Source organism: Nomascus leucogenys, chromosome 2 (genome assembly GCF_006542625.1).
Source record: "Nomascus leucogenys isolate Asia chromosome 2, Asia_NLE_v1, whole genome shotgun sequence".
NCBI classification, from domain to species: domain Eukaryota; kingdom Metazoa; phylum Chordata; class Mammalia; order Primates; family Hylobatidae; genus Nomascus; species Nomascus leucogenys.
This window is the reverse complement of record NC_044382.1, coordinates 2,395,135-2,422,890: the sequence shown is the minus strand read 5'-3', so window position 1 is coordinate 2,422,890 and position 27,756 is coordinate 2,395,135. Positions and strand designations below refer to the sequence as shown.

Here is a 27,756-nt window from a genome sequence, read left to right as displayed (position 1 = left end):
TGAGCCACAGCGCCCGGCCTCTAATGGTTTTTGTACTTACCATTACTGCATGAGAGAGAGGTTCACTGAGCACTCATTATGAGCCAGGCACTGTGCATTGTTCCTACATTATGCCATGAAATTTCTATAAAAACCTTCAGGTTTGTAGGGATGGATGATTACCTACCAGCTAGATATGAGTATCATACTTACTTGACAGACAAGGAGTCTTTGACTTAAGTAGCTTGTCCAAGATCACAGCATTAGAATTAAGAGAAGGGTTTTAAATGTGAAGGCTCTGTGATAGAACCCAAACCCTTACCCAATAAGCTGGACCACCACGGAGCTCAGGAATTGGTCACTCTGGCTGCCAAATTTCTGCTCACCTCTTCTCTCTCTTCCTTTTTATTCTTTTCCCAAAATATAAGGACACATCAAAAGTTGTTTCTGGCCGGGAGCAGTGGGTCATGCCTGTAACCCCAGCACTTTGGGAGGCCGTGGCAGGCGGATCACCTGAGGTCAGGAGTTGGAGACCAGCCTGGCCAACGTGGCAAAACCCCGTCTCTACTAAAAATACAAAAATTAGCCAGGCTACTCAGGAGACTGAGGCAGGAGAATCACTTGAACCCGGGAGGGGGAGGTTGCAGTGAGCTGAGACCACGCCACTGCACTCCAGCCTGGGGTATAGAGTGAGACTCTGTCTCAAAAACAAAAAAAAGATGTTTCTAAGAATGCTAGTGGTGCATGTTTGAGAGCAGTATTACTCCAGTGAATGAATGTGACCACTACAACCGTTCTGCATGGAAAACACTTTTTAAAGACACGTGTATAAAAGATGTTTCTAAGAGTGCAGCTTGGGTGCGTGATTAAGAAGTGTTGTCTCAATGAATAAAGGTGTCCACTACACTATTCTGCATGTAATATACTCTGAAAAGACACGTGTACAAAAGATGTTGCTAAAACATTCTCAACACAGTAGCCAGAGTGGTCCTTTTAGTTCGTCAGACCCTCTAACTGTTATTAAAACCCTCCAGTGTCTCCTCATCTCACCCAGAGTAAACTAAAGTCATTTATTTTGGTGGCCTTGGCCTACAGGGCCACACATGGTATACATACCACAGTGCCTCAGGTGATGGTTAGCTTGATGTGTCATCTGGCCAGGCTATGGTACCGAGTTACTTAATCAAACACTGATCTAAATGTTGCTGTGAAGGTGTGTTTTGTAGATGTGGGTAACCCCTACAATCAGGTGACTTTAGGTAAAGGAGATTACCCCCAATCATCTGGGTGGACCTCTTCCAATCAGTTGAAGGCCTTCAGAGCAAAACTCTCTCTATATATCTATATCTAATCTATATCTGCGTCTAATCTATTGATCCTTTGGGCTCTGTTCTCTGGAGAGCCCTGACTGCTCCACTCTGCTGCCTTCCTCACATTTTCTCCCCTCCTCACCCTACTCCTCCATGCCACTCTCTTTGCTGGGTCCCCAAAACACCAGGCCGACCCCTGCCCTTGGGCCTTGCACTTGCCACTCCGCCTGCAGGATCCCATCCCCCAGATATCCCCATGGCTTGCTCCGCACCTCATTCAGATGAAGCCTGTACTAGATTGCCCTATTCAGAATTGCAGCCATCCCCCACCAGCTTCCCCATTCTGTGTACCCTGCTCTGCTGTTTTCTTTTGTCCACAGCACATCACCCTCTAACATACAGTGTCATTTATTGGTTAGTTTTGTATGTTGTTTATTGTGTGTCTCCACCACTAAGGTGCAAGTCCCATGAGGGAAGCAGTTCCTGTCTATCTTGTCTGCTGATGTATCCCATATGCTTAGCACAGAGTAAGCACCCAAGGGTACATGTGGGACCAAAATGAATAAGCAGTCTGTGGGGGGCAGTGAGGAGGGGCTAGCTGGGAGTGAGATGGGGTCCTGGGACTGCTCAGCTGTGGGGCTGGGTTAGTGAGTGGGGTCTGTGTGGCAGTGATTGGTAGGACTGGGAGGACCAATGATAGGCTTATGGGGCCAGCAATTTGGGCACCTCTGCAGGGTGCATTAAGGAGACTCTGGCTTTCAGTGACTGTGGGAGGAATGAGTATCTTGCCCAAGGTCACTTATCTAGCAGAGCTGGAGTTGACCTCAAGAAGCCTTAACCAAGACACAGTGCAAGGTTAAGATGTGAAAGTGACTTAAAGAAGTACACAGGGCATGGGCAAGACAAGGTCTGTGTGCCCTGGAAGTTTTACCTGTCTTATCTGTCTGCAGACCAGAATGGGAAAAATAACTCAGATGTTGATACTACAGGTAAATTCAATATTTGAGAGCTCTGATCATACCCAATCTGGCAGATTGTATCAGTGAACAGTGCCTGGGGCCATGTTCCCCTAGACTAATGTACCCATTCTGCTATTTCTGTTAGAGTCTGCAGGTAAATTTGAGAATAAACCACAGCCAGATGGAGGTGACGGGAGAGGGCTGGGACCCTAGCAGTGGGACCACAGCACCACGGTGCCATGGAACAGTGATTTTTTTTATATTACTACGTAGGATGAATAAGAGGGAAAAGATACAAGAAGCAGAAAGACTAGTTAGGATTCTGACAGAGTAATGGCTACAGGCTGAATATTTATGTTGCTCCAAAATTCATATGGTGAGATCCTAACCCCCAGTGTATGGTATTTGGAGCTGGGGCCTTTGGGAGGTTATGAAAGTAGGGCCCTCGGGAATGGGATTAGAGCCCTTATCAAAGAGACCCCAGGGTGCCCTCACACCTCCCACCATGTCACACCTCCCATCATATCACACCTCCCATCATATCATACCTCCCATCATATCACACCTCCCACCATATCACACCTCCCACCATATCACACCCCCCCCCCCCCCCCCCCCCCCCCCCCCCCCCCCCCCCCCCCATATCACACCTCCCACCATATCACACCTCCCACCATATCACACCTCCCACCATATCCACCCCCCCCCCCCCCCCCCCCCCCCCCCCCCCATATCACACCTCCCACATATCACACCTCCCACCATATCACACCTCCCACCATATCACACCTCCCACATATCACACCTCCCACCATATCACACCTCCACCATATCACACCTCCCACCATATCACACCTCCCCCATCATATCACACCTCCCACCACCCCCCCATATCACCCCCCCCCCCCCCACCATATCACACCTCCCATCATATCACACCTCCCACATATCACACCTCCCACCATCACCCCCCCCCCCCCCCCCCCCCCCCCCCCCCCCCACACCTCCCACATATCACACCCCCCCCCCCCCCATATCACACCTCCCACCATATCACACCTCCCCATCACACCTCCATCATCACACCTCCCATCATATCACACCTCCCACCATATCACACCTCCCACCATATCACACCTCCCATCATATCACACCTCCCACCATATCACACCTCCCATCATATAACACAGCAAGTCTTTATGAGACCAGGTCCTCACACCTCCACCATATCACACCTCCCACCATATCACACCTCCCATCATATCACACCTCCCATCATATCACACCTCCCACCATATCACACCCCCATCACACCTCCCATCATATCACACCTCCCATCATATCACACCTCCCATCATATCACACCTCCCACCATATCACACCTCCCACCATATCACACCTCCCACCATATGAGGACACAGCAAGGAAGTGCTGTTTAAGAACAAGGAGGCAGCCCTCACCAGACACCAAATCCACTGGTGTCTTGCTCTTGGACTTCCCAGCCTCCAGAACTATGAGAAATGTCTGTTTTTTAGAAGCCACTGACTCTATGGTACTCTTTTATAGCAGCCTGAATAGAGTAAAACAGTAATCCACAAATGAAGTGATGAGGCTTAAAATTTTCAAATTCAGTCTTCTTTTCTTTTTTTTTTTTTTTTTGGAGACAGAGTTTCTCTCTGTTGCCCAGGCTGCAGTGCAATGGCACGATCTCAACTCATGGAAACCTCCGCCTCCTTGGTTCAAGCGATTCTCCAGCCTCAGCCTCCCGAGTAACTGGGATTACAGACATGTGCCACCATGCCCAGCTAATTTTGTGTTTTTAGTAGAGATGGTGTTTCGCCATGTTGGCCAGGCTGGTCTTGAACTCCTGGCCTCAAGTGATCCGCTCACCTCAGCCTCCCAATGTGCCGAGATTACAGGCATGAGCCACCACACTCAGCCGAATCCCGTCCTTTCACTAATTTACTTCTCTACACCCTTGCGTGCCTTTTGGAATTCCATCCAGCTGGTCAGTTTCTTCTTATCAGAGCCTTATTCCCTCCTGGTTCCTATCCCTTACATTTCTTCAGCCTCTTCTCCACAGGGTAGAATGTCATTTTTGAAACTCCCCAAGCTACTTGTCATAACCATCATTATTCCACTCTGGCTGTCCACACTACAGCAGTTTTTCCCCCATCAAAGCCCAAGAGATGGAAAATATTTAGTTTGGAATTTTTCGTATTTAGAAACAAAGGTATCAATATAACAAAGAGTATTTGTGAAGCAGTTTCATTCTATAAAATGATGAGAAGATTCACTTGGAATCGTGCATTTTATTCCATTTTTGAAGAAGTTTTATGAAACACTATCTGTATAAAGAAGCAACCGAAGACCCAAATCAAACTTCTGGGAAAAGTTCAATTTATGGAGCAGGAAGTAACTGAATAAAGTCAGTTACCTGGACTCTTTACAGTAAGCAATGAACGTAACAAATTAAGGGGAAATTTCTAAAGAGCAAAAAGGATAAGAAATGTGACAAAGCTATAATAAATGTGTCAGAAGATTCACACAAGTGAGACAGCCTAAGAATATGGTTACTATATAGAAGCTCTTCTGTAGAAGTCTCAACACAGTGGACCACAGGCGAGACCTTATAAATAGGTGGGTAAAGCTTACATCAAAACGTAACCTTACTCTGTTTTAGAGCTCTCATCCCAGCGAGGAACACTGCAATTCTAATGGTGTAAACATGGAATAAGCCTCCAACCCAGAACTTCATTTTCACTGGAACATATAATTCATACTGGGAGAAATAATTCAAGGGCAACAAATGGGACCAAACCTTCGGTGCAGGTCAGCTCTCACTTGACATAAGAGAAACCACACTGGAAGAATGCCTTGTAAATTCCACACATAGAAGAAAACCCACAAAACTTTATTCAGGGGTCCAAATAAATTGATTGGACCTCAAAGAACTCAAACCCATGCATGCAAAAAAAAAAAGGAAAATCTTTAGGGAGCTGTCAACCTCCACTGAACACCACAGAAATGATCAAAGAGGCTAGGTGTGATGGCTCATGTTTGTAATCCCAGCACTTTGGGAGGTGGAGGCAGGAGGATCGCTTGAGCTCAGAGGTTCGAGACCAGCCTGGGCAACATAGTGAGACCTCGTCTCTACAAAAAATAAAACATTAGCTGGGTATGGTCGTGCACACCAGCTACTCAGGATGCTGAGGCAAAAGGATTGCTGGAGCCCAGGTCGAGACTGCAGTGAGCTATGATCACTGCACTCCAGCCTAAGAAACTGAGCAAGAGCCTATCTCGAAAAAAATAATAAAAAAAAGAAATGATCACAGGCAGAAACTGTATGTACACACCAAGTGTGGAAAAGCCCTCTTGTGGAAGTCAGTTATTTGTATACATCAGAAAATTCGGGAAGGAGAGAAATGTACTAAATATAACATCTTCAGTAACAGAGGATGCCCCACTGTACACAGAATGGTGCATGCTGTGGAGATAACCTGCAAGTAGATGGAATGTGAGAAAGCCACAGGAGTAGATAGGCCTCGTGGTGCATCAGAGTTCCTGCCGGAGAGGCCCGCAGGCATGAACGTGGCAGAGTGTGAAAGTCGTCTGCGGGAAGCCAGGACTGTACGCCCAAAACTTCACGCTGGGGAGAAATCCTCAGTGCAATCAGTGTGGAAATGCCTTTACTAAGAACTGCTTCTAATTCTGAATCACAGAGTTCACAGTGGAGAAAACCACATGAATGTAAAGCAATGTGGAAAAGTTTTCAGCTAGAAGTCAGAGCGCACTGCACACCAAAGGATTCACACTGGGAGAGACATGAGAAAACAGCAAATGCAGGAAAATTTTCCCTTGGAGATCAGAGCTCACTGACCCTCAGAGTTCATACAGGAGAAGAGCCCTATACAATCACGAGTGTGGAACCGCCTTTGGCAAGAACACACACCCCATTACGCATGAGAGAGCCGCACAGGAGAGAAACCCGATGGAATAAATGCATTCTGGAAAGCATTCAGCAACAAATGAAACGTCCTAATTCGCACTATGGAGAAGCCCTAGGAACACAACAAATGTGGAGAAGGAGAGAGAGTAGTGCAACAAAAATGTTTGTCAGAGGAGAGGCTTTTAAGTTAATTACTTAAAAACTGCAGAAACACCTAGTCCCAAGGTCAAGACCAACTGCGCAGCAGAGAAGCCGTATGGGAAAGTTTGTGTGTTGGATAAAGTGTGGTTCACCCTCAAAACTAGCTCCAGACATCACAGACTAGAGAATGTATACTGATCTTAAACAGTGGTCAATTTAACAAATTTAAATTCTACCCCCAGGGACACAAAATTCCATAACTTAAACCAAGCTTTTTGTAAACGCTATCAATGAAAAACAAATGTGCGTGCATCTGCAGCCCAAGCCTCTTCCTCCCCAGGCCTGGTGCTCAGCTTGCAAATGGACTTCCCAGACCTATGGGGAATGAAGGGTTTCCATACCTGTCCTGAGCCATCCACTTGGGATTCACCCTCACCACGACCATGACTCTCTGTCACTGCTCCCAACCTGGAACTCCTAAACCCATCCCCAACCCGAACACAACACAAATGCAACCCTGCTCCTTGTTCTCACATCACTAACACTACACACGTGTATCTGAATTTCTTAAGGTTTGGGGGGTTTTTGGTGGGCTTTTTTTTTTTTTTTTTTTTTTTTGAGACAGAGTCTCGCTCTGTCACCCAGGCTGGAGTGCAGTGGCGCAATCACAGCTCACTGCAACCTCCACCTCCCAGGTTCAAGCAATTCTCCTGCCTCAGCCTCCCAAGTAGCTGGGATTACAGGCACCCACCGTCACGCCTGGCTAATTTTTGTATTTTTAGTAGAGACAGGGTTTCACCACATTGGCCAAGCTGGTCTCGAACTCCTGACCTCAGGTGATCCACCTGCCTCGGCCTCCCAAAGTGCTGGGATTACAGGTGTGAGCCACTGCGCCTGGCCAAGGTTTGGGGGTGATTTAAGGGAGTACACACAGGGGAGGAAAACAGCTGTACTCTAAGTCTGACCTTGCCCAATCCCGGCGGGATGGGGGAAAGCCCATGGCATTGGGAATCTCATGGGGGTGCACCCCAGTTCCTCAGCTCGCTCCCTCGCCCACTGCAGGCCCTTCCCATGCTCACAGGGGTCTCACCCGGGGTCTCTCCCTCAGTGCCAGAGGAATCCTACCCAGGCCTGAGTGCCTCCATCCAGATGCACAGCCCCAGGTCTCCTCTTGCTGAGACAGCTCCTCCTCCACTCCAACCCCATGTTGCCTTCTGGGGTCTCCACATTCTTCCACGCTGCCCAATCCCCAGGTTATGGGGGTTGACTGGGGGGAGGAAATCTCCCTCAAAGCAGGCAGAGCCCAGGGCTTCATCATCATCTTTGGACTTCGGAGGAGAGAATAAGTTGAGTCCCTCTCTAGAGCTAGAACCTTCTCAGCGGCTGTTTCCCCCCATGGGTAGCGAGTCTGGTCTGTGATGAGGAAGCATGAAACTCACATGCTGGGGTCGGGGCAGAGCTGGGTCCAGTTCCTTCTCAAGGCCAGCCCCGCTGATGCGGACCATGGTCTTCGCAAACTCCCTGCTTCTGACTGTTCACTGTGGACCTGGGCTCTATATAGCTTCCACCATGAGGCAAGAGGAAGAAAGGAGAGGCAGCGAGCAGTCCCGGTCCCACCTGCCCTGCTACTTGTGGTCCTCTGCATCCTCGCCCTTGGGTGGGGCTGCCACCGTGGAGGTGGCCTTGAGGCTCCGCTTTCTCTTCTGCACATTCTGCTCTGGATGGAACAGGATCACGTAGGTTTTGGGTACGTAGAGCATGCCGAGGGACACCGATGCACTCAGGCTCAAGGACACGGTTAGTGTGGTTGTCTGGATGTAGATCTAGGCCATGGAAGAGGGGACGAGATGGGACTCAGCCCTGCTCTCCCTGCCCTGCCCCGCCCCACACAGTCCTCAGCACACACTCTGGAGCTGAGTCTGTTGCAGTTGGGGAACTGGGAATGAGCACTTAGACCAGGACAACAGCACGAGCAGAGCCCTGGCGCCTGAGGGGCTGGCAGCCTCCGTGCAGCTCTGGTGTGCGCAGGAGGGAGGGCTGAGGAGGGGTTATTAACAGAGAGACACCTGGGGAAGCAGGAGCCAGAGCATGTCAGTGAACGAGCACATTTCAAATACATACAAATGAATAAATGGTCAGAGACAGAATTCAGGAGCAGATGGGCAAATAAATGGAGGACACGTGCATAAAATGTCCTGCTGCGTACGTGAATAAATGATGCAGCAACGGGCTGACACATTAATGGGGTGGCAGTTATGAAGCATATGAAGGCTGGGCACAGTGGCTCACACCTGTAATCCCAGCACTTTGGGAGGCCGAGGCAGATGGGTCACCTGAGGTCAGGAATTTGAGACCAGCCTGACCAATATGGTGAAACCCTGTCTACTAAAATTATAAAAATTGCCCAGGCGTGGTGGCAGGCACCTGTAGTCCCTGCTACTCGGGAGGCTGAGGCAGGAGAATCACTTGACCCAGGAGACAGAGCTTGCAGTGAGCTGAGATCACACCACTGCACTCCAGTCTGGGCAACAGAGTGAGACTGTGTCTCAAAAAAAACAAAAAAAAAGCATATGAAGAACTTGAATTAAAAAAAAAACAAGCTAACTGTAACTGGGTGACAGAGTGAGGCAACATCTCTCAAAGAAATGAAAATGATAAAAAAAAAAGAGTGGACGTGAAGAAGAGGGGTTAGAAGCTTGGATAAGCGAATGAATGAAGAAAGTAAGAAGGGAATGAGGGAATGAACAAGCAGCTGGATACGGGTTAAACAAAAGCACAAACAAGCATTTAAGCTCATGAAGGAATCAACCAGCCAGACAGGCAGGAAACAGGCAGCGAGATCTCCTGGGGACCTCGTTACCTTTTCAGCCGACTGGGCAGTGCCAAAGAAGATGGGCACGAATGCCAGCCAGATGATGCAGGTGGTGTACATGGTGAAGCCAATGGGCTTGGCTTCGTTGAAGGCCTCGGGCACGCCACGGGCCTTGATGGCGTACACTGTGCACGTGACCATGAGCAGGAGGCTGTAGCCCAGGCAGCCGATGAGAGACAGATCCGACATGTCGCACTTGAGCACCCCTCTGGCCTGCTCGGGGTCCACTGTCCGCTGCTCCTCGTAGTCAATCACGCTGTGTGGGGGCCGGGCCCCCAGCCATGCTATCACCCCCACCACCTGCAGGAGCCAACGCTGCATCAGAGACAGCACTTTCCAGGGACAATCCATTCCAGCCCTGACAGAGGCCCCTGCAGGTCAGGACCCCCTTGAGGTCCTGGCCTATGGAGGGGATGCTCCAGCTCTTCGTGGTGGCTCTCAGCAGCACTCAGTGGAGAAGAGGGGATGGCAGCCCAGGAAGGGGCAGCCCAAGAGGGGTCCGTCCAAAGGCCCGTGACCTGGCAGCTGCGGAGTGGGGCTGTGCTGCCCGTGTATGTTGGCACCATCAGTGCAGTGTGTGTAAGGGGCAGCTTGGTGTCCTCTTCCTGCATTCTAGCCATTACCAGTGCCATTTACTGCACCCTTTCAAGGTAGATGGCTGCGGCCGGAAGCTCTGGAACTGAGGCCCTATTCGCATTGCCTCTCTAGCTTCCTCACGTGTAGTGAGCTTCAAAATAAGGGCACGTCACAGGCAAGAGAAACAAAGGAGCACTCGGTGGGGAGGAGCAGGAATGGGAGCTGATGCTGAGGAGTACTGGAGTCTGTGCAGGCCCTCACAGGGAGGAGATGGAGTTCCCATTCCCTCACACAACAGGAAACACAACCTCGAGCCAAGGAAAGCTGGGGAACAGGAATGAAGCCACCTGCATAAAGCGGGACCCTGGAAGGGCTGCCCTACATGTTCGTGCAGGTTGTTCACTGTACGAGAGCACCTGATTGGCAGCGGGGGCTGGAGCTGGAATCCAGCCTGCATGCCAATGCCATGCTGAGTACCTGGAGCAGGGCCATGTGATCCTGCTGGAAGGGATGCTTTGCAGTCATCTGCCACCCAGAAGAAGCAGCTTTTTGTGCTTCTCCCAAAGGCAGCAGACCCCTGAACAAAGGACCTTCCAAATAAGTGGATCACGAGGTCAGGAGATCGAGACCAACTTCCAAAATAAGTTTGGAAGTTCCTTCTAGAACAAGGCTCCAGGCGTGAAAAAAAAAAAAAAAAAAAAAGTTGCTCATGAGAAACAAAAATGCAACTCCAGGGCCGCACAGCAGTAACAACCAAAATGGCCCACAGATGCCACAGCCCATGGAGCAGAGAGCAAGCGAGCATGCCTCACTCGGAACAGAGTCCTGCAAAATAACAGCAAATGAGCAAAGGACAGGAACGGGCTGAGCCCATGGCCGGCGCACTGGTATTAAGTGCAGGCAAATTAAAACCACAGGGAGATGCCATTTCACAGCCCGTCATGATGTGGTCATGGCAAAAACACCTAGTCCAGTTGCAGGCTTGTGTTTTTTTAAAGATCCCTTGTATCTGGAAAAGAGGGTATAGTGTGGGGCGGGCAATGGCTGAGGCTGGGGAGGAAAGCTGGGGGTTCCCAACGGGGTCTAAGCATCTCCACCTGGGGGTGGGGGAGCAGGAGCGCCTCAAGCCGGGACGTAGAGGGCTCCTTCTCAGGATGTGTGGCACACGGAGACCCTGGGCCTGACCAGGGGACACTCAGGCCCTGTTATGCAGAGGAAGACCGGAGCACCTCCTAGTCACGGAGACCTGCATGACCCGAGGCATGTGGCGTGTGTGGAACCAATAGAGAAGGGGCTCGCCGGGAGTGGACAAGGCCGCGTCCAAACGGGTGAGCAGGTGTTCGCACTAGGCCATCCTCCACCTGGCCCTGAGAACCCAGCTGGCCCTGCAGTGTCACACCAGGTCACCCTCCCCAAGCCATCTGTCTCTCGTACCCTTCGCACAGAAAACACCCAGGGCGCCCCAGACCCCGCGAGTTGTCTCCAAGGCTGTAATAACTTTCCCGTCTTAGGAAAACCCCTTAAAGGGGCTCCGTTATTCAATGGCCAGCACGAAACACCAGCCGCTGGATGGAATTTGATGCTCCATTCCACGGTAAAATGCTGGACCCTGTGCCTCTCATCCACATTGCCCCAGTGAACAGGGTGGCAGAGACTCCCTTGTGGAAACCGGTCAGATAGCTCTTTGTCCTGTTTCCATCTGTGAGCCAAATTGTGGAAGAGCATGTTCGGTTTATGAAAATAACTTCACTGTTGTACAGAAAGATCTCTGGAGGCCCACACTCCCCACCTTACTGCCCTGTTTTCCTTCAAGGACCCAGCAGGGGAGATGGCGGCCCTAACTGAGCTGCTGTCACAGGAGGGGGGCTCCATTTCCTGTGGCCTTAAAAAAAAAAAATTAGCTGGGAGCCGTGGCTCAAGCCTGTAATCCCAGCACTTTGGGAGGCCGAGGTGGGCGGATCACGAGGTCAGGAAATCGAGACCACAGTGAAACCCCGTCTCTACTAAAAAAATACAAAAAATTAGCCGGGCCTGGTGGCGGGCGCCTGTAGTCCCAGCTACTCGGGAGGTTGAGGCAGGAGAATGGCGTGAACCCAGGAGGTGGAGCTTGCAGTGAGCCGAGATCGTGCCACTACACTCCAGCCTGGGCGACAGAGCAAGAGCCCGTCTCAAAAAAAAAAAAAAAAAAAAAAAACCCACAGAAACCAAAATAGAAGAGAGTCACTCTAAAAACAGCATTTCTCTTTTTGTTTTGAGACAGGGTCTCACTCTGACGCCCAAGTTGGATTGTAGTGGTGTGATCTTGGCTCACAGCAACCTTCAACTCTCGGGCTCAAGTGATCCTCCTATCTCAGCCTCCCAAGTAGCTAGGACTACAGGCATGCACCACCATGCCCGGCTAATTTTCATATTTTTTTGCAGACACAGACAGGGTCATGCCATGTTGCCTAGGCTGGTCTCGAACTCCTGGACTCAGGTGACCCACCCACCTCAGCCTCCCAAGGTGCTGGGATTACAGGCATGTGCCACTGTGCCTGGCCTTTTCTGCTTGGTTAAGTTGGACAGTCCCCCTCCCTGCCCTGGCCCTTGGGAGCCTACGGACCCACCTGCAGGGAGGTGAGGCTGAAGGTGATGACCAGCTGCGAGGTGGGGCTGATGAAGGGAGGGGGTGTGACCGAGCGCTTGCCCTGCTCAAAGATGCGGTAGATACGGTTGGTCTTGGTGAGCAGGGCAGAGTAGCTGAGGGTCGTGCCCAGGCCCAGGAAGAGCCTGCGGGCGGCACAGACTGCGGCCCCAGGCTCAGCCACCATGAGGAAGGTGATGGCATAGATGAGGAAGATGCCAGTGAGGAGGACGTAGCTGAGCTCTCGGCCCGAGGCCCGGACGATGGGCGTGTTGTTGTGCCGCACGAAGGTGGCCACCACCGTGGTAGTGGCCATGATGCCCAGCACGGCCAGGAGGAGCGGTGGGGCTGCCCAGGGGGACGACCAGCTCAGGCGCACCACAGGTGTGGGGCGGCAGCCCGTGTGGTTGGGCGTAGGCCTCATGTCCCCAGGACAGGCCTCGCATGTGAACTCGTCCACCTGGAAGCGGTACCCATCACAGGCCTCGCAGTGCCAACAGCAGGGGACGCCCTTCACCATCTTCTTCCGCTCCCCCGGCCCGCAGGGCAGGCTGCACAGAGACGAGGGCACCTCGTGGGGGTCACCAGACCACTGCAGGGCCTCCACCTGGGACACACAAAACACAGGCTGGGGGCCTCTGCCTCCGGGATCCTGGGCCCATGCCCACCCGGGGCTCGGTCTTCACACTCACATCCAGTCTGAGGGTCTCTGCCCACTGGCCCACTGGCTGGTACCCGCCACTGCTGGCACTGCCATTGGTCGCCTGGTACTGGAAGATGTCGTACCGCCCGGGCGCATCTCCGTTCTCGTTGAACATCACAGGGGTTCCTGCACTGCCTGGAGAGAGAGTCCATCATTCTTGTTGGTCCTCCAGCCCAGCAGAGCTGGCCTCTTGGGGAGGCCCCAAGGACCAGCAGGAGAAAGGAGGAGCTTAAAAAGCATCACTGCTCATAAGGGACGTGCAAATCCAAGCTGCAGGGAGATCCCCCTTCACACATTGGGATGGCTTCTAGCCAAGAACCAGAAAATAACCAGTGCTGCGAGTGTGCGGAGAAATCGGAACCCTTGTGCACGGTGAGTGGGAAAAGGCTTCAGCCGCTGCAGAAAACTGTGTGGAGGCTCCTCAAAAAATTAAACACATGACCCAGCAATTCCACTCCTAGGTAGATACCCAAAAGACTAGAAAGCAGGGTGGCAAAGAAATGCTTGTACAGCCATGTTCACAGCAGCATTATTCACACAGCCACAAGATGACAGCAACCCGAGTGTCCACTGACAGAAGAAGGACGAACACGATGGGGCCCATTCATACAATGGGATGCGATTCAGCCTTCAAAAGGAAGGCAGTTCTGACCCATGCTATAAAATAGATGGACCCTCAGGACATGATGCTCAGTGAAACAAGCCAGTCACACATGGACAAATACCGTCTGATTCCACCACAGGAGGTACTGAGGGTAGACAATTCATAGAGAAGGGTGGTAGAACGGTGGTTGTGGGTACTGGCAGGAGGAGGGAATGGGAAGTGTTTAATGCCTACAGAGTTACGGTTTCATAGATGAAGAGTTCTGGGGATAGATGGTGGTGATGGTTGCATAACATTGTGAATTTATTTTTATTTATTTATTTATTTATTTATTTATTTATTTATTTATTTATTTATTTTGAGACAGAGTCTCACTGTCACCCAGGCTGGAGTGCAGTGGTACAATCCCAGCTCACTGCAACCTCTGCCTCCTGGATTCAAGCAATTCTCCTGTCTCAGACTCCCGAGTAGCGGGGATTACAGGCACCCGCCACCATACCCAGCTAATTTTTGTATTTTTAGTAGAGACGGGGTTTCACCATGTTGGCCAGGCTGGTCTCGAACTCCTGACCTCAAGTGATCCACGTGTCTCGGCCTCCCAAAGTGCCCAGATTACAGGAGTGAGCCATTGCGCCCAGACTCAATGTATTTAATATCACTGAACTCTACACTTAAAAAATGGTTAAGGTGATACATTTGATATTTTATGTATTTTGTCACAATTAAAAATGAAAAAAGTTTCACTGTCCAGGCGAGAGGATGAGTTCAGACATGGAGAAAGGCTGAGTGACAGTATGAAATGAGAATGACTTGAACAGTGAGCTCTATTTTTCTTACAAGCTTGTTCCACCAGCCTGCAGAGCTGCTCTGGAGTCATATTAAGTTGAACTGATTTGAGCATGGCGGAGAGAAGGTGGTGAGTGAGTGTGTTTAGCGGAAGAGCAGAGTTTTGAATTGTGTAAAGGATAGTAATTGAACAGAAAGTCATCTCTCCACAAACCGTGGACATAGCTTGAGTCCACTGGGGTCTTCTCAGAAGACACAATTTTGAGCCCTGACCACACACCAAGCCTGGTGCCAAGGGACAGGTCAGACCCACACCTGTGCGTAGCGGCATGTCCCTGGGTAGGCGCCCCACGCAGTCTTAACTGTGCCCCACGTGCACCCCCAGGGTGCAGATGCCCTCAAGCTCTGCGCAGTGGAGGGGAGTGTGGTGTGACCCACTGAGGGTTCCTGGCAGAAGGGATCAGAGAAGCTCCCCAGCATCTGAACTGTGCAAACCAGCGCAGGGAACACTGAAGCCCGGGGAGGGAGCAGTGTTAAAAAGTGGGGACCAGAACTTGTCTCATGTCTTTGTCACTCAGCCCCAGGCGCCCCCATTAGACCACTCAGCCTCTCCCAGCCCTTCCACCCTGAGGTCGTCCCAGGCCTCACAGACAAATCCAGCCCCCAAGCTGCCCTTCACTGCTGCAGGGGTGCAGGCACCCACTCACCATTGAAGCGGACAGCTCGAATATACTGCAGAAGCATCCGCCCGTCGGTGGGTTCCATTGCTGGGCACAGGCCTGTGTGCCCAGGGCAGAGCGCTTGGTGCATACTGTGGAGGGCGTGGGCAATGGCGTACACCGCATCGATCACAAACTGCACCTTGCCCTCCTGCTCGTAGGTGGAGTCCCGGCCGATGCGTTCCTCGCCTGTCCTAGGGATGCCCAGAGAAAGTGTGCCCGGCCCCCATGCACCCAACCTGGCCTCCCACCTTCCCCCTCCCCACCCTCACTACCCTCCCCACCTCCCCACCCCGGGCAGCTCTCACCTGTGCATTTGCGGGTGGAATCGTCTGACTGGGTACCTGAACTGGTCAGTTTGCAGTTAAAATTCTCTTCCCAGAACTCGGCGAACCAGATGTTCCTGCGGTTGTTCTCCAGGGATCGAGTCATGAAGTACTGGTCAAATCCTACAGAGAGGGAAGAAGGGGGAGGGTGGCACTGACCTGAGCCAGCTGTGTTTCTCCTGTGTCTGTGCCACTGGCTCACTTTCAGCTAGGAGTGGCCAGGTGACCAAGTTCTGATTGGTGGACTCAGAGCCAACTGGAGGTTCCAGGGTAGCATTTAAATGCTGATGCAAACTCAGAGCCCTCACCATTTGAAAGACTTTTATCCCTGCTTCTTCTTTCCTGTTAGGACGCTGCTGTGAAGATGTAATGGGTGGAGCCTCAGCAACCATCTTGTGACTATGAGACTATAAGCAGGAAGATCCAAGGCGATTGCAGGGAATGGTGGAACAAAAGAATGCACAGAGCCCAGGGCTTTGAGAGCATCATCCACTCACTGCCCCACACCTCAAGTCGCCAATTCTCAGACCTCGTGTCTTGTGATGACATGCCTTTATCGCTAAACTACTCTCAGTCCAGGCTGCCACCTGCACCCAAATGCAATGTAGCTGAAATAGAAGGTGTGATGGTGTAGATCCCCCTAAGGCTAAGAGGCCCTAGCAGCCAGGGTTCAGCCCTTCCAGGGTCTGTGTTTCATAAAATAGCCCTGAAGGATGTCATCGAGGTGTCCTCAGTCCCGCCTTGGGGAAAATGGCAATCCTGTTGCAAAGTGAACCATCTGTTCCTGCTGGATTCATCCAGATCCACAGGTGGGACTGGGGGTGCAAGGGCCTCACCACTTTGATCACCAGGACGGTATATTCCATATCCTTGGTTTCTCTCCCTCCCACCAGCACCCTCAGATTAGAATGTCTTTGGCAGCACTAGAAATACAGGCACTAAATTAAGAAACAAAACCAAAAAACCACTCCTCCCCGTCCAGTGAGTGGAGTGTGCTTTCCGCGCACACCATCCCAGTCAAGCACTGCTTGGAGGGACGCATCCACAGATTATCAGAATCATAGGATCTGGGGATCTGAGAAGGGATCTGGATGATGGCACCAATTACACAGATGCAGAAAACAGGCATCCCCGAGAGGGGGTGCTGGGGAGATGCGTTGGGTGGCGGATGCAGTGCCCCTGGACTCACCGTCGATGGAGGCCCTTTTGGGCAGGATGGTGATGGCCCCGACGGCCACGTCCTCCAGGCTCAAGATGGGCGAGGTCTTGGCTCCCCAGCTGTCTGAGCCAACCCACAGGAAGTGGCCAGTCAGGTTGGCCTGGCGAGCTGCCTCCAGGACCCGCCTGGTAGGAGCAGGGCTGGGGTGAGGGAGAGCCTGGGAGCCCCTTCCAGCTCGGCCCCCATCCCTTCCCACTCTATCCATCTCCCCTGCTCTATAATCACTCACCAGATCCTTGTTTCTCAGGAAAAACGGGGCTGGGGGCATTTAGGGCACTTACCCTGGGCTTTCCTCTGACCCTAGGCCTGCCCACTTGCTCTGCCCACTGTAACCCACTGTACAGGGGGCTCAGAGGGGCTCCTTGGGGGAAAATCCAGTTCGAAGCCACCCCCCCCACCCCACGTGCCTCCACCAGCATCACATGCAGCCTCCGAGGCTGGAGATGAACTCGGACCGGTGAGTCTCAGGCTGGGGTCCCAGCCTCTGTATGGACCCTGGGCTCCTTCCCTCACAGCTCCTTTTCTGCACTGGGATCTGCCCACAGGTCCCTCCCCACACCCCCGGGAGCTGGAAACACAGACACGTGTTCTGTGCGCTATTCAGTCTGGGCTTGTGGCATCTCCCCAGACCAGGCTGCTTCGCCGATGGGGGCACCAGACTCAGAGGCAGCAGCAGGGAAGGTGGGGGGTGCGGGGAGCAGGGGAAAGGGAGGAAGGGAGGGTGTGTAAGGCGGCGATGTGCAAGAGGAGGGGTGGGACCCTCAGGGAAAGCCCCAGGGGCCCGGTGATTGTGCCACTGTCCCACCTGATGTCATCCTCATTGGCAAAGATGATGATGCCCCGGGCGTTGGGTGTCTCCATGAGTCTCCTGATCACCTTGCTGAACTCTCCTGGCTTTGGTTCCCTGGGAATCTTGATAGACTGGGCAATACAGACCCCCCCTGGGTGTTGGGGGTGCCAGAGTCAGCTTCTGTCCCACCCACCCACACACCCACCTGGTCACCGCTGCATCGGACTGTGTAGCCTGGCTGAAGGGTCTGCAGGGGTGAAATCTGGCCTGCACCCTCCGCCAAGCCTGAGGCAGGGCTGAGTCGTCCAAAAGAAAGAGGCCCCGCCCACATGGAGCACCAGCCAGGCAACCTCAGCCCGGCATGGACCTGGGCCCCCCATCTTTCTGCTTCTGCCCCACCCGAGGGCCCCGGGCCCACACTATGTAGACTGCTTGGTGCCTTGGAGCCCCCAGCTCACCAGCCTCTCGGGAGATCTGAACGAAGGCCTCAACCCCGCTTTCGCCATAGTTGCCCTCGGAGGCCAGTGTGGACACATAGTTCCATCCCAGTGCCCTCACGATGTCCACCATGGCCTGCGCCTGGTAGGAGTCGGGTGGCACCACCCGGGAGAAGAAGTCATAACGCGTGGAGTCGCTGAGCTCCGGGGCTGTGGAGGCATAGCTGATCTGGGGTATCTGGGGGGCAGGAAGGACAGCTGGGCTGTGGATGGAGGTCAGTCACTCGAGAGAGGGAGGGCAAGGGGGGCCCAGGAATGGACGGGGCACAGAAGGTGTGCGGCAGGGACCTGGGACACAGGTGGGGCATGGAAGGTTTGGGGTGGGGACCTGGGACCAGCTGGAGCAGCCACCTGGAAAGGCTGGAAGCTGTGGGCAAGGTCTGTGTTTTCGAGTGAGCCTGAGAACTCCGTGAATGTTGTGCGTGTGGGAGGTATGCAGGGCTAGGGGAGAGGGCAGGACCGCCATGTATACTGGTACAAGCTGTGTCCTGAACAAGAACCCCCCAGCAGAGGGCCTGCAGCCCATCCAGCTGCATCTGCCTGTCCTAGTCAGCCCCAGGGGAAAGCACGTTTTCTTGATTCACACCAAGGGGTGGTCTGCGGGGAAGGGCAGCCCTAGGAGGGATTAGGGCAGACAGGGGAGCAGTAGGGGGTGTTTGATTTAAGGCTGTGTCTGGCCTAGGATGGGGTTTGTTGGAAACTGGGTTTCTGTGCATGCATTAGAGTGATTAACAGCAGAGATCAGAGGCTGAACTGACCGGGGAGTGTGGAGGCGGAGGCACGGGGCAGAGAAGGCCGCCAAGAGGGGGCTACGGGGCTCCAGGGCAAGAGGGGCTATAGCAGCAGCTGGTGTGAAGGCCAGAGAGGGGGAGTTTCTGGAAGGAGGGAGGGGGGCTAGGGTTGTTTGAAGCAGGATAGAAAGTATAGAGACAGCATGAAAAGGAAGCCGGGAGTGGCAGGGAGAGAGAAAGAAAGAGGGGAGGTGGGAGTGGAGAGAAATAAGAAGGAGAGAGAGAGAGAGAGAAAGAAAGAGGGGAGGTGGGGATGGAGAGAAATAAGGAGAGAGAGAGAGAGAGGAGGTGGGGATGGAGAGAAGGAGAGAGAGAGAAACAACCGAGGAGACTGAGAGGAGAAAGGCCCAGTGGCCACAGCTCAGTGAATAATGCTGTGGTCCTCCCAGCTCTCCTAGACACTTGAGTTTGGGAACAATCCTCCCAGGCCCCCTGGACCCCTTGAGGGAAGTTAATTCAAAATGCCTGCCAGCGCAGTCATGTGGCTGGGAAATGAATGTATTTCTTTTAGACCAGGAATTGCAGCATCTTGCCTGTGGCTGTGTTTTGCACAGTTTTTATTAATGTTTGAATTTCTAGCTGGGCAGTATAACCTCAGTCTGGGCTGAGCTGGCAGCAGCGGGACCTGGGCTCACAGAGTCCTGCCCGCCTGAGTCCCCAGCTGGGCCCCTGAAGGCCTTGGGGTCTGGAATCTCTGCATTCGACCTAGAGGACAGAGACAGAACTAGAGCTCTAGGCCGGGCCGGGGACACATACAGGTGGGTGAAAAACCCCTGGGCGGCCACACAGCCTGACTGGTGCCAGCGTGGAGGTGTCACATCAACACTGCCAATCCGAGGAACCGGGGATGGGGGCTTTCATGTGCGCAGACGATGGGGGAGCGGCCCCGCACTCCTGGAGCAAACACAGACGCTGCTCCCGGGAGAGTCGGAGAAGCTCAAGGAAACAGAGGTTCCTCCCCTGGGCAGATGGAAGCTACTCCTTCCTCCTCCGCAGAGGGCCGGAGGCACACAGGCCCCTCCCGCCACAGAACCCCAGAAAAACTGTCCTACAACCCCCACTGAATGACCAAATCGAAAATCCCAAACTCGTATGCCAAAGCCCCCTAATCCCGATTCTGCTGGCCCCTAGGACTGCAAGGAACACGCTGCCCCTCACGGGACAGTTCCCTACATTTGAGGACAGAGCAGGGCCAGCCCGGGCACCTGCGCAGGGCAGGGTGCAGGAGTCCAGCGCTCAGAAGGGAACGCCCCGCCCCGCTCTCAGACTCCCCTTGAGGGAGAGTTCAATGCAGACATTTTGAAAATAAACTTAAATGATCAAAAAAGAGAAGACCAGACCTTTCGGGCCTATCCACCCCCCATAGCAGCCCAGGGACACGTCCCAGTTGCTGCTCTGGAAGAACGGCCCGGGTTCCAAATAAAACTCAAAGTTGAAATACACTCGAGCGCTCCGCAGGCCCGGGGGCAGGAGCACCTCGTATGGTTGCAGGGGGTGTGCCCAGAACAAGGGCACCCGAGCAGGCCGCCAAATGGGGACTGAAGTCAGGCCGCCCTACCCAGCCCAACCGGCCAGAGGCGTAGGTGGCGCCCGCCCGGGAAGGGGCGCCCTTGCGGGGCCGGGTAGACAAGGGCGGCTGGAGTGGTTGGGTGGATCCGATTCAGGCCTGCGTCGGGCCCAACTGACAGGGCTTCTTTGACGCTGTGTGAATTCGAGTGATTAAAACGGAGACTCTTCCAGAAGAAGTAAAGGAAGGAGACTTGGGCCACCCCAGGGCGAGGACGGGAGAGAGACGCTGGACACCGAGCCCGGCCCCGCGGCCCTCACCGCAAACAGGCGCAGCACGTTGGCGACCATGATGGAGACAGAGCTGGCCGAGGCGCCCACGACGGCCACGACGCGCTCTGGGGGCGCGGTGCGCAGCGGAGGGACGCCTCCTGGGCAGCGCACGCCCACCTCGTCGCCGTCGCCGCGGCCGCGGATCAGCGCCTGCACGAAGCTCAGCGCCTGCTCCAGCGCGTAGGTGTCCCGCGAGCAGGTGTCCAGCAGCCGCGCGCCCAGGCGCACGCCCGGCAGCAGCTCCGGGTCGGCGTTAACGCGGTCCAGCGCGTACAGCATGGCCTCCAGCCGGTGCACGCCCTGCTCCTTCTTCAGCGGCCCGCACGCCCGGCCCGCCGCGCCCCGCGCGTGCACCGGGAACAGGCCGCCCAGCGTCAGGCCGCCCGCCAGGCGCACAGAGCCCGCGGCGCGCGCCAGGCCCGCCTGCGCCAACCACGCCAGCGGCAGCAGCGCCACGAGCAGCGGCTCCCGGGCTCTCCCAGGCCGCGCCATCTGCTCGTCAAGCTGGCTGCGGGGAGACAGAGGGGCGGGGAACGCTCTGAGGGCGGGGGAAGGACAGCGCGGGCTCGGGGCGCGGGGAGGGTCACCGGGGTCCTGGGGAGAAGGCGCGCCCCGGGGAGTTAGCTCAGCCGGCCTGCCCAGGCCTCCGTCTCGCTCTTACAAGCGCTGAACGCTATCGCCCGGGGTCCCGCCCGACCACTGTCTCCATCCCTCCAGCCCTGCCACTTCCCAACAGCTTGGCCCCTCTTCCTCGGGGTCCATCCCCAGCGCACACCCAGTCCCCAGCCAGTCACCTACGCCAGCCGCTGTCGGTTCAGGACAAGTCTGTGACAGATGCGGCCGAGGCCCTGAGCGAGAGAGGATTTAAGGATTCTAGGGAGGGATGAGTGGCGGCTCCGAGGGTGGAGACCCCTCCTGAGTTTGGGGGGTGGCGGTGCTGGCTCTCCCCGCATCTCCTTCCCCTCCCTCTCCTAATCTCTGAGTCTGTTTCCTGTTTTCCTGTCTTTGGGTTGCGTCTGACTCAGACTGTCTGGCTGTCTCTCTGGGGCTGTTCTGACACAGTCTCTGTCCATCTCTGTCTCAATCTTCTTCTGCCTCCAGGTCTCTGTTCCTCAGTCTCTGTCTCTGGCTTTCTGCCTCTGTCTTCTTGGAAATCTTTTCTGTCTCTGTCCCTTCCTGTCTCTCCCTGCGGTTATCTCTCTCTGTCCCTGACCCCTTTTCTGTCTCTCTCTCTCTGTCCTGGCCACCGGTGCTCTTGACTGCAGTTGTCTAAGGTATTCCCCAGCTTTCTCCTTGCAGAACCCTGCAGGGGGCAGGGGCTGCCTGAGCTGGGAAGGCCTGAGCAAGAAAAGGAAGAGCAAGGGGCAGGAAGGGGCCAGGAGGGAGAAGCCTTTAGTATTAGCGAACTTACAACACCCTGCAGTGGAGAAACGGCCCTCGAGGAGTGAGTTGACTTGCCCAAGTGCATGCAGCTGGCATGTGTGGGCATCAGGATTCACACCCAGAATGGCGTGAAACAACCAGCCCACACTGCCGGATGGAGGGAGGGGAGGGGCCGGCTCTCCTTGCAGCTCCCACTCCCGCCTATTGCATGGGAGGATGGAACCCCGAGGGGTTGTTCTGGCTGCGTATAAAGTCTCCTTGGACTCTGGGTCTGAGGCAGCTACTCGAGCTGTGGTACACACCGTGCCAGCGCTCTCTGTACCTAACTCCCCATCTCATCGTGGAGGCCAAGGTGAGGGGGCTTGGCTAAAAGATGCTTTTATCATCACCCCCATGCAAGGCCCGGGATTTGGCTCTCTGATGCCAAGAGAGCAAAGGGCATCCTGGAGACAGGTGGTGAGCTCCTAGCCACAGGGATTAGCAGGCTCCTCGTACGAGGGCCTGAGCCGGCTTGGGCTCCATTAGACAGGCTGGATTAGGGTGGCTGCGGGGATTTGGACAAGGCTGGTAGAGGGAGCAAGCAAGAAACATGCCACCTTTCTCTCTTCCCCCACCTCTCCCAGACCCCAATAGTTTCTACTGCCAGAACCACGTCTCCTGGTGGAAGCCCGGAGTCAACAGGCTGGGTCTAGCCCTGCTCCTATCCATTTTAACAGTGGGAAGGGTGGGGAGCTTGGCTGGCGCCAGGCCCTGAGCCTGACATTGCAAAGGACTGCATAAACTGGGTTTGGGAGGTGGATGGGCCCTTCCCTGATCAGGATGAGCCTGACAGCTCCCAGCACACAGCAGCCTCCTGCTTGGCACGACCAAGGCAGTGACTGCCCCTGCCTAGAGGACAGACCATCAGGAAGCGGGGGCAGCAGCTGGGGGACTGGCAGGGGGTCCTCACCCTGTAGGAGGGAGGAGCGCACACCTGTGAGCAGGGGGCTGGAGGAGAAGGGTGGGGGGGTGGCAGGATTTTAGGCCTCATGGAGATTTGGCTCTGGGAGGGGTGGAGGATGGCATTGCTGCTGGGGCATTCCCTGAGAATATGAGGACCACAGACAGCGCTGAGCAGGTCAAGGAGGGCAGAAGCCAAGAGTTCGGGTTTGGACGCAGGAAAGTGGAGGCTTCACGATTCATGAGCCTGGAATTGAGGGAAGAGGCCAGGGCGGGAGAGAAGGCTGAGGTGGGATCGCCATGGTGGCGTTTAAAGCTGTGGGATGCAGGAGCTCACTGGGGCTGAGAGTGTGGACAGACAGTGAGGATGCAGCCCCAGGAACCCCAACATGCGGGTCTGAGCAGGAGTAAGGAGACTGGGAGGGGGTGGCTGAGGACTTAGAGGAGAAGCAGGAGAGTAGGCACCAGAAACACGGATTGAGGAAGGAGGGAACATTCATCATAACTTATTCAGCCCCGTGCAGGGGCACAAGGCCAAAGTGCACCTCGCACAGGCCATCGGGCCCTCTTACAGCATCCTGATACAGCTGCTCAGGCTCGATGAAGTAGCACAGAATTTTTACAAAATGCACAAGACGTCATGTAAAAGGTCATCCCGAGAGGAAGTCCAGTTGTTCCCTGACCCTGGGACTGTTTTCCTCAGCTGGGCTGCCATGGCAAAGTCCCACACAGACAGAGGGTCAAAGAACAGAGATTTTTTTTTTATGGTGAAAAGCTTTAATAACAGACAATGTGATTTCATAGGCAACCAATCAGCAGATTAACGAATCATTTAACTTTCTTTATATAAAACCAATATTCCACTCAAGAAAGAGGAACCAAAATGGATCCTTTTACACTCACCAACCTGAGTACAAATGCAGTCCATGATGTACCCCATTAGCACACTGCATGTGTGTCAGTACAACAAGCCCTCCCCCACCCCGAGCCCTGGCCCCCTGGCAAACAGATAAATGCTGTGCACTGCGTGATGATACCATTAGGTGAGAACTTTGGTTCATGCAGTCAGCTGCCATAGAGGTTGCACCCCAAACCCACGACCCTGGCACCCAAAGTCGGTCAGTGGTGGTGGCTCATGGTGTCAGCTGTGTTCCTTCCACAGCAGGTGAATACTGTGGTCAGGAATACTGGTGGCAAAGACCAAGCCTGTGTCATTGTGCCCACCTGCTCCATTCAGCCGGGATGCTTTGCCTGCCAAGAAGCTTGAGCCTCTCTGATTTCTTGTACTCTGGAAGAGGCGAGCGACTAATCAGGCTCTGGGTCTGCAAGTCCATGATGTATGGGTGGCAGCTGCCAAACAGTAGGGCAACAATATTTCCAAAGCCAAGCAAGGCCAAGTTTGCTATCTCATGAGTCTTGATGACCCTGAGAATATCATAACTGTTGGTAAAGTCCCGCTGGTAGAGATGAGTGCTGCACTACAGACAGTGTATTTGCCATCAACATGAAGTCTTGGCTGCAGGCGGATACTTCTATCCTCAGAGACAAGACAGTGTCTTTAAGCACTTGCAGTTGATTTCTGTCCCAACTGGCCAAATCCTAATCTCATATTTGCCTGCACTTAAGAGGAGGTATTCTTCCGGGCCGTGTGCAAGAGAGACTTGACTTTGCACTTCTGCAGAACTACCTTGCTGACCCATGCCGTGTGCCCAGCAAGTGTGCTCAGGCATGCCCCAGTAGATAAAGTCCATCCTTTCACAGTGACGTCCGCAGAGCCACTCACCAAGATATCACTGTAGTCCGCACTGAACACTGCTCACTGTGCCCGCGAAAGTGCTGGATCCTGGCTCTGGAACTCCATTCCCAGCAAGCCACAGTGTCGTCAAAGGAGCCTGTCACAAGCTTCTGTTCACTGAACGTCACCACTGCACAAGTGTGGGTCTGGATGCCACAAACGCACTGCCCTGTGGTCACATCCCACAGCTTTGCAGACCCTGTGGCTGTTTTCCTCAGCTGGGTTGCCGTAACAAAGCCCCACAGACAGAGGGTTAAAGAACAGAGATTTATCTTGCCACAGCTCTGGAGGCTGGGCATCTGAGATCAGGGTGCCAGCGTGGTGGGTTCTGGGGCAGGCCTTTCACTCGCTTGCAGACCATACTCTCTTCTCCTTGCGTCCTCATGTGGCCTTTTCTCGGTGCGTGCAGGAGGAGGGAGAGTCCTCTTGTCCTCTGCTCATGAGGTCACCAGTCCTATCAGATTCGGGCTCCACCCTCGAGACCTCATCTAACCTCATCCCGTTACAGCTCTGCTCTCACAGCACTCACATTGCCAGTAGGGCTTCCGCGTAAGAATTTGGGGACAAAATTCCCTCCGTGGCCCTCTGGCATCCAGGGGAAAGAGCAAAGGGCACCCAGTGGGACTGTAGGGGGATGGTTCGGTGCACACTCAGGGCTACGGAGCCCAGGTCTAAATCTTGGCCTGGTCACTTTTTATCAAGGTGACCTTGAGCAAGTCTCTGTACCTTTATTTAGCCTTGGTGTCCATATCTTTTTTTTTTTTTTTTGAGACAGAGTCTCGCTCTGTTGCCCAGGCTGGAGTGCAGTGATGCAACCTCCGCCTCCCGGGTTCAAGTGATTCTCCTGCCTCAGCCTCCTGAGTAGCTGGGATTACAGGCACATGCCACCACACCTGGCTAATTTTTGTATTTTTAGCAGAGACTGGGTTTCACCACATGGGCCAGGCTGGTCTCGAACCCCTGACCTCGTGATCCACCCACCTCACCCTCCCAAAGTGCTGGGATTACAGGGGTGAGCCACCACGCCCGGCCATCAGTGTCCACATCTTTTAAGTGGAAAACTTGATATGGCAAATTCTAGTGTTTTAAAATTTCAATTCAATGTTTCTTTTTTTTTTTTTTTTTTTTTTTTTTTGAGAGGGAGTCTTGCTCTGTCCCCCAGGTTGGAGTGCAGTGTCCCGATCTTGGCTCACTGCAAGCTCTGCCTCCCAGGTTCACGCCATTCTCCTGAGTAGCTGGAATGACAGGCACCCACCACCATGCCCAGCTAATTTTGTGTGTGTGTTTTTTTAGTAGAGATAGGTTTTCACTGTGTTAGCCAGGATGGTCTTGATCTGCTGACCTTGTGATCCGCCCGCCTCGGCCTCCCAAAGTGCTGGGATTACAGGCGTGAGCCCCCACGCCCGGCCTCAATTCAGTGTTTCTAATCCTAGTGTCTAGGCTTTTGTATATTTCCTTTAAGAGGCTGGTTGGGAACAGAGCAGTCACACAATTATTACAGTAGGCGATGAGCGCTCTCATATATATCTCTCTCCTTAATTCTCACAACGCCACGCCGAAGTCGGTGTTAGTATTACCCTATATTGCAGATGAGGAAGCCGAAGGGTGGAGAAGCCCAGGGAGGTGAGGAACCAGACTGCGCACGGTGCAAACACCCAACAACATGGTGGGCTAGTGGGGTTAGTGGAGCCGCGCCGGCTGGTGCCTGAGCCCAGCTGCTGCTCATTAGGCTGTAAAGATGATATCGTGGATAGAGACTTTCTATCCATTCTCTCCCGCTTATTGTAGATGCCATCTGGACAGAAAAGGAAGGGAGAGAGTTACAGAGATTGCAGTTTGTGTATATTGAACCATGTGGTTTTTTGTTCTAGGAGAATTCCAGTTCTGGAATTCCTCTGGAAACAGGCATCTCTTACCCTGTGTATTAGTTTGCTATGATTTCTATAACAAAGTACCACCGACTGGGTGGCTTAAACAACAGACTTTTTTGTCTTGCAATTCAGAACCTAGAAGTCCAACATCAGGTGTCAGCAGCACTGGTTCCCTCCGAGGGTTGGGAGGGAAGGATGTGTCCCAGGCCCTTCTCCTTGGTGTGTAGATTGCTGTCTTCTCCCTGTCCTACATCGTCTTCTCTCTGTAATTGTCTGTGTCCAAAATTTCCTCTTTTAAAATTTTTTTTAGAGACAAGGTCTATTTGCCCAGGCTGGTCTTGAACTCCTGGCCTCAAGAGATCCTCCTGTCTAGACATCCCAAAGTGTTGCGATTATAGTACGAGCCACCGAACCCCACCCAAAGTTCCTTTTTTTTTTTTTTTTATTTGAGACGGAGTCTTGCTCTGTTGCCCAGGCTGGAGTGCAGTGGCACAATCTCGGCTCACTGCAACCTCTGCTTCCCGGATTCAAGCCATTCTTTTCATCAGCCTCCCAAGTAGCTGGGACTACAGGTGCCCACCACCACATCCAGCTAGTTTTTGTATTTTTAGTAGAGATAGGGTTTCACCATGTTGGCCAGGCTGGTCTCGAACTCCAGACCTCAAGTGATCCACCCACCTCGGCCTCCCAAAGTGTTGGGATTACAGCCGTGAGCCACTGGGCCCCGCCCCAAAGTTCCTCTTCTTATAAGGACACCAGTCATATTGGATTAGGGTGCGCCCCAGTGACTTCTGTTAAACTTGACTGTCTCTGTAAAGACCCTCTCTCTATACAACCATATTATGAGGTCCTGGGGAGGTCAGGACTTGAACATGAATATTTCTCAGCATTGCTGGGGGGCACAATTCCACCTATTACACCACGTAAAGACGTTGCAGCTGTGTTCCCTCCCAAGGCTGCCAGGCCTTAGCCTTGAGACAGCAATAACTGATCACAGGGGTTCTGAGGTGAGTGTAGGTCAGGGCAGGCATTGGGTGTGAACTCAGCCTTCTGCAGTCCTACTTGAGCCAAGCGTTTCTCCTGGT

The 27,756-nt window shown here is 53.6% G+C and overlaps 1 protein-coding gene and 1 pseudogene across 1 annotated transcript; both read right to left on the bottom strand.

Moving 5' to 3' along the window:
• Window positions 1–4,634: 4,634 nt before the first annotated feature.
• GRM6 (glutamate metabotropic receptor 6) lies at window positions 4,635–21,522 on the bottom strand. Its single transcript, XM_003279549.3, has 11 exons — window positions 21,478–21,522; window positions 20,672–21,191; window positions 18,015–18,231; window positions 17,572–17,707; window positions 16,737–16,891; window positions 15,530–15,670; window positions 15,210–15,410; window positions 13,102–13,247; window positions 12,393–13,016; window positions 9,199–9,510; window positions 4,635–8,161 (listed from the first exon to the last, which is right to left on the bottom strand). Exons 2-11 carry the CDS (start codon window positions 21,173–21,175, stop codon window positions 7,964–7,966), a joined length of 2,634 nt encoding a protein of 877 aa, XP_003279597.2. The 5' UTR covers window positions 21,176–21,191; window positions 21,478–21,522; the 3' UTR covers window positions 4,635–7,963.
• A 2,624-nt stretch (window positions 21,523–24,146) lies between these two features.
• The window catches only part of LOC100588922, a 20,807-nt pseudogene continuing 17,197 nt past the window's right edge, over window positions 24,147–27,756 (bottom strand).

What these genes read in the sequence shown, in the direction of transcription:
- GRM6 (XM_003279549.3), bottom strand. Translation starts at nt 21,175, where the DNA reads ATGGCGCGGCCTGGGAGAGCCCGGGAGCCGCTGCTCGTGGCGCTGCTG. An exon ending in TTCCACCCGCAAATGCACAG is followed by an intron (nt 15,411 to 15,529) that starts GTGAGAGCTGCC and finishes TCCCTAGGACAG; the next exon opens with GCGAGGAACGCATCGGCCGG. An exon ending in CAGAGACCCTCAGACTGGAT is followed by an intron (nt 13,017 to 13,101) that starts GTGAGTGTGAAG and finishes TGTGTGTCCCAG; the next exon opens with GTGGAGGCCCTGCAGTGGTC.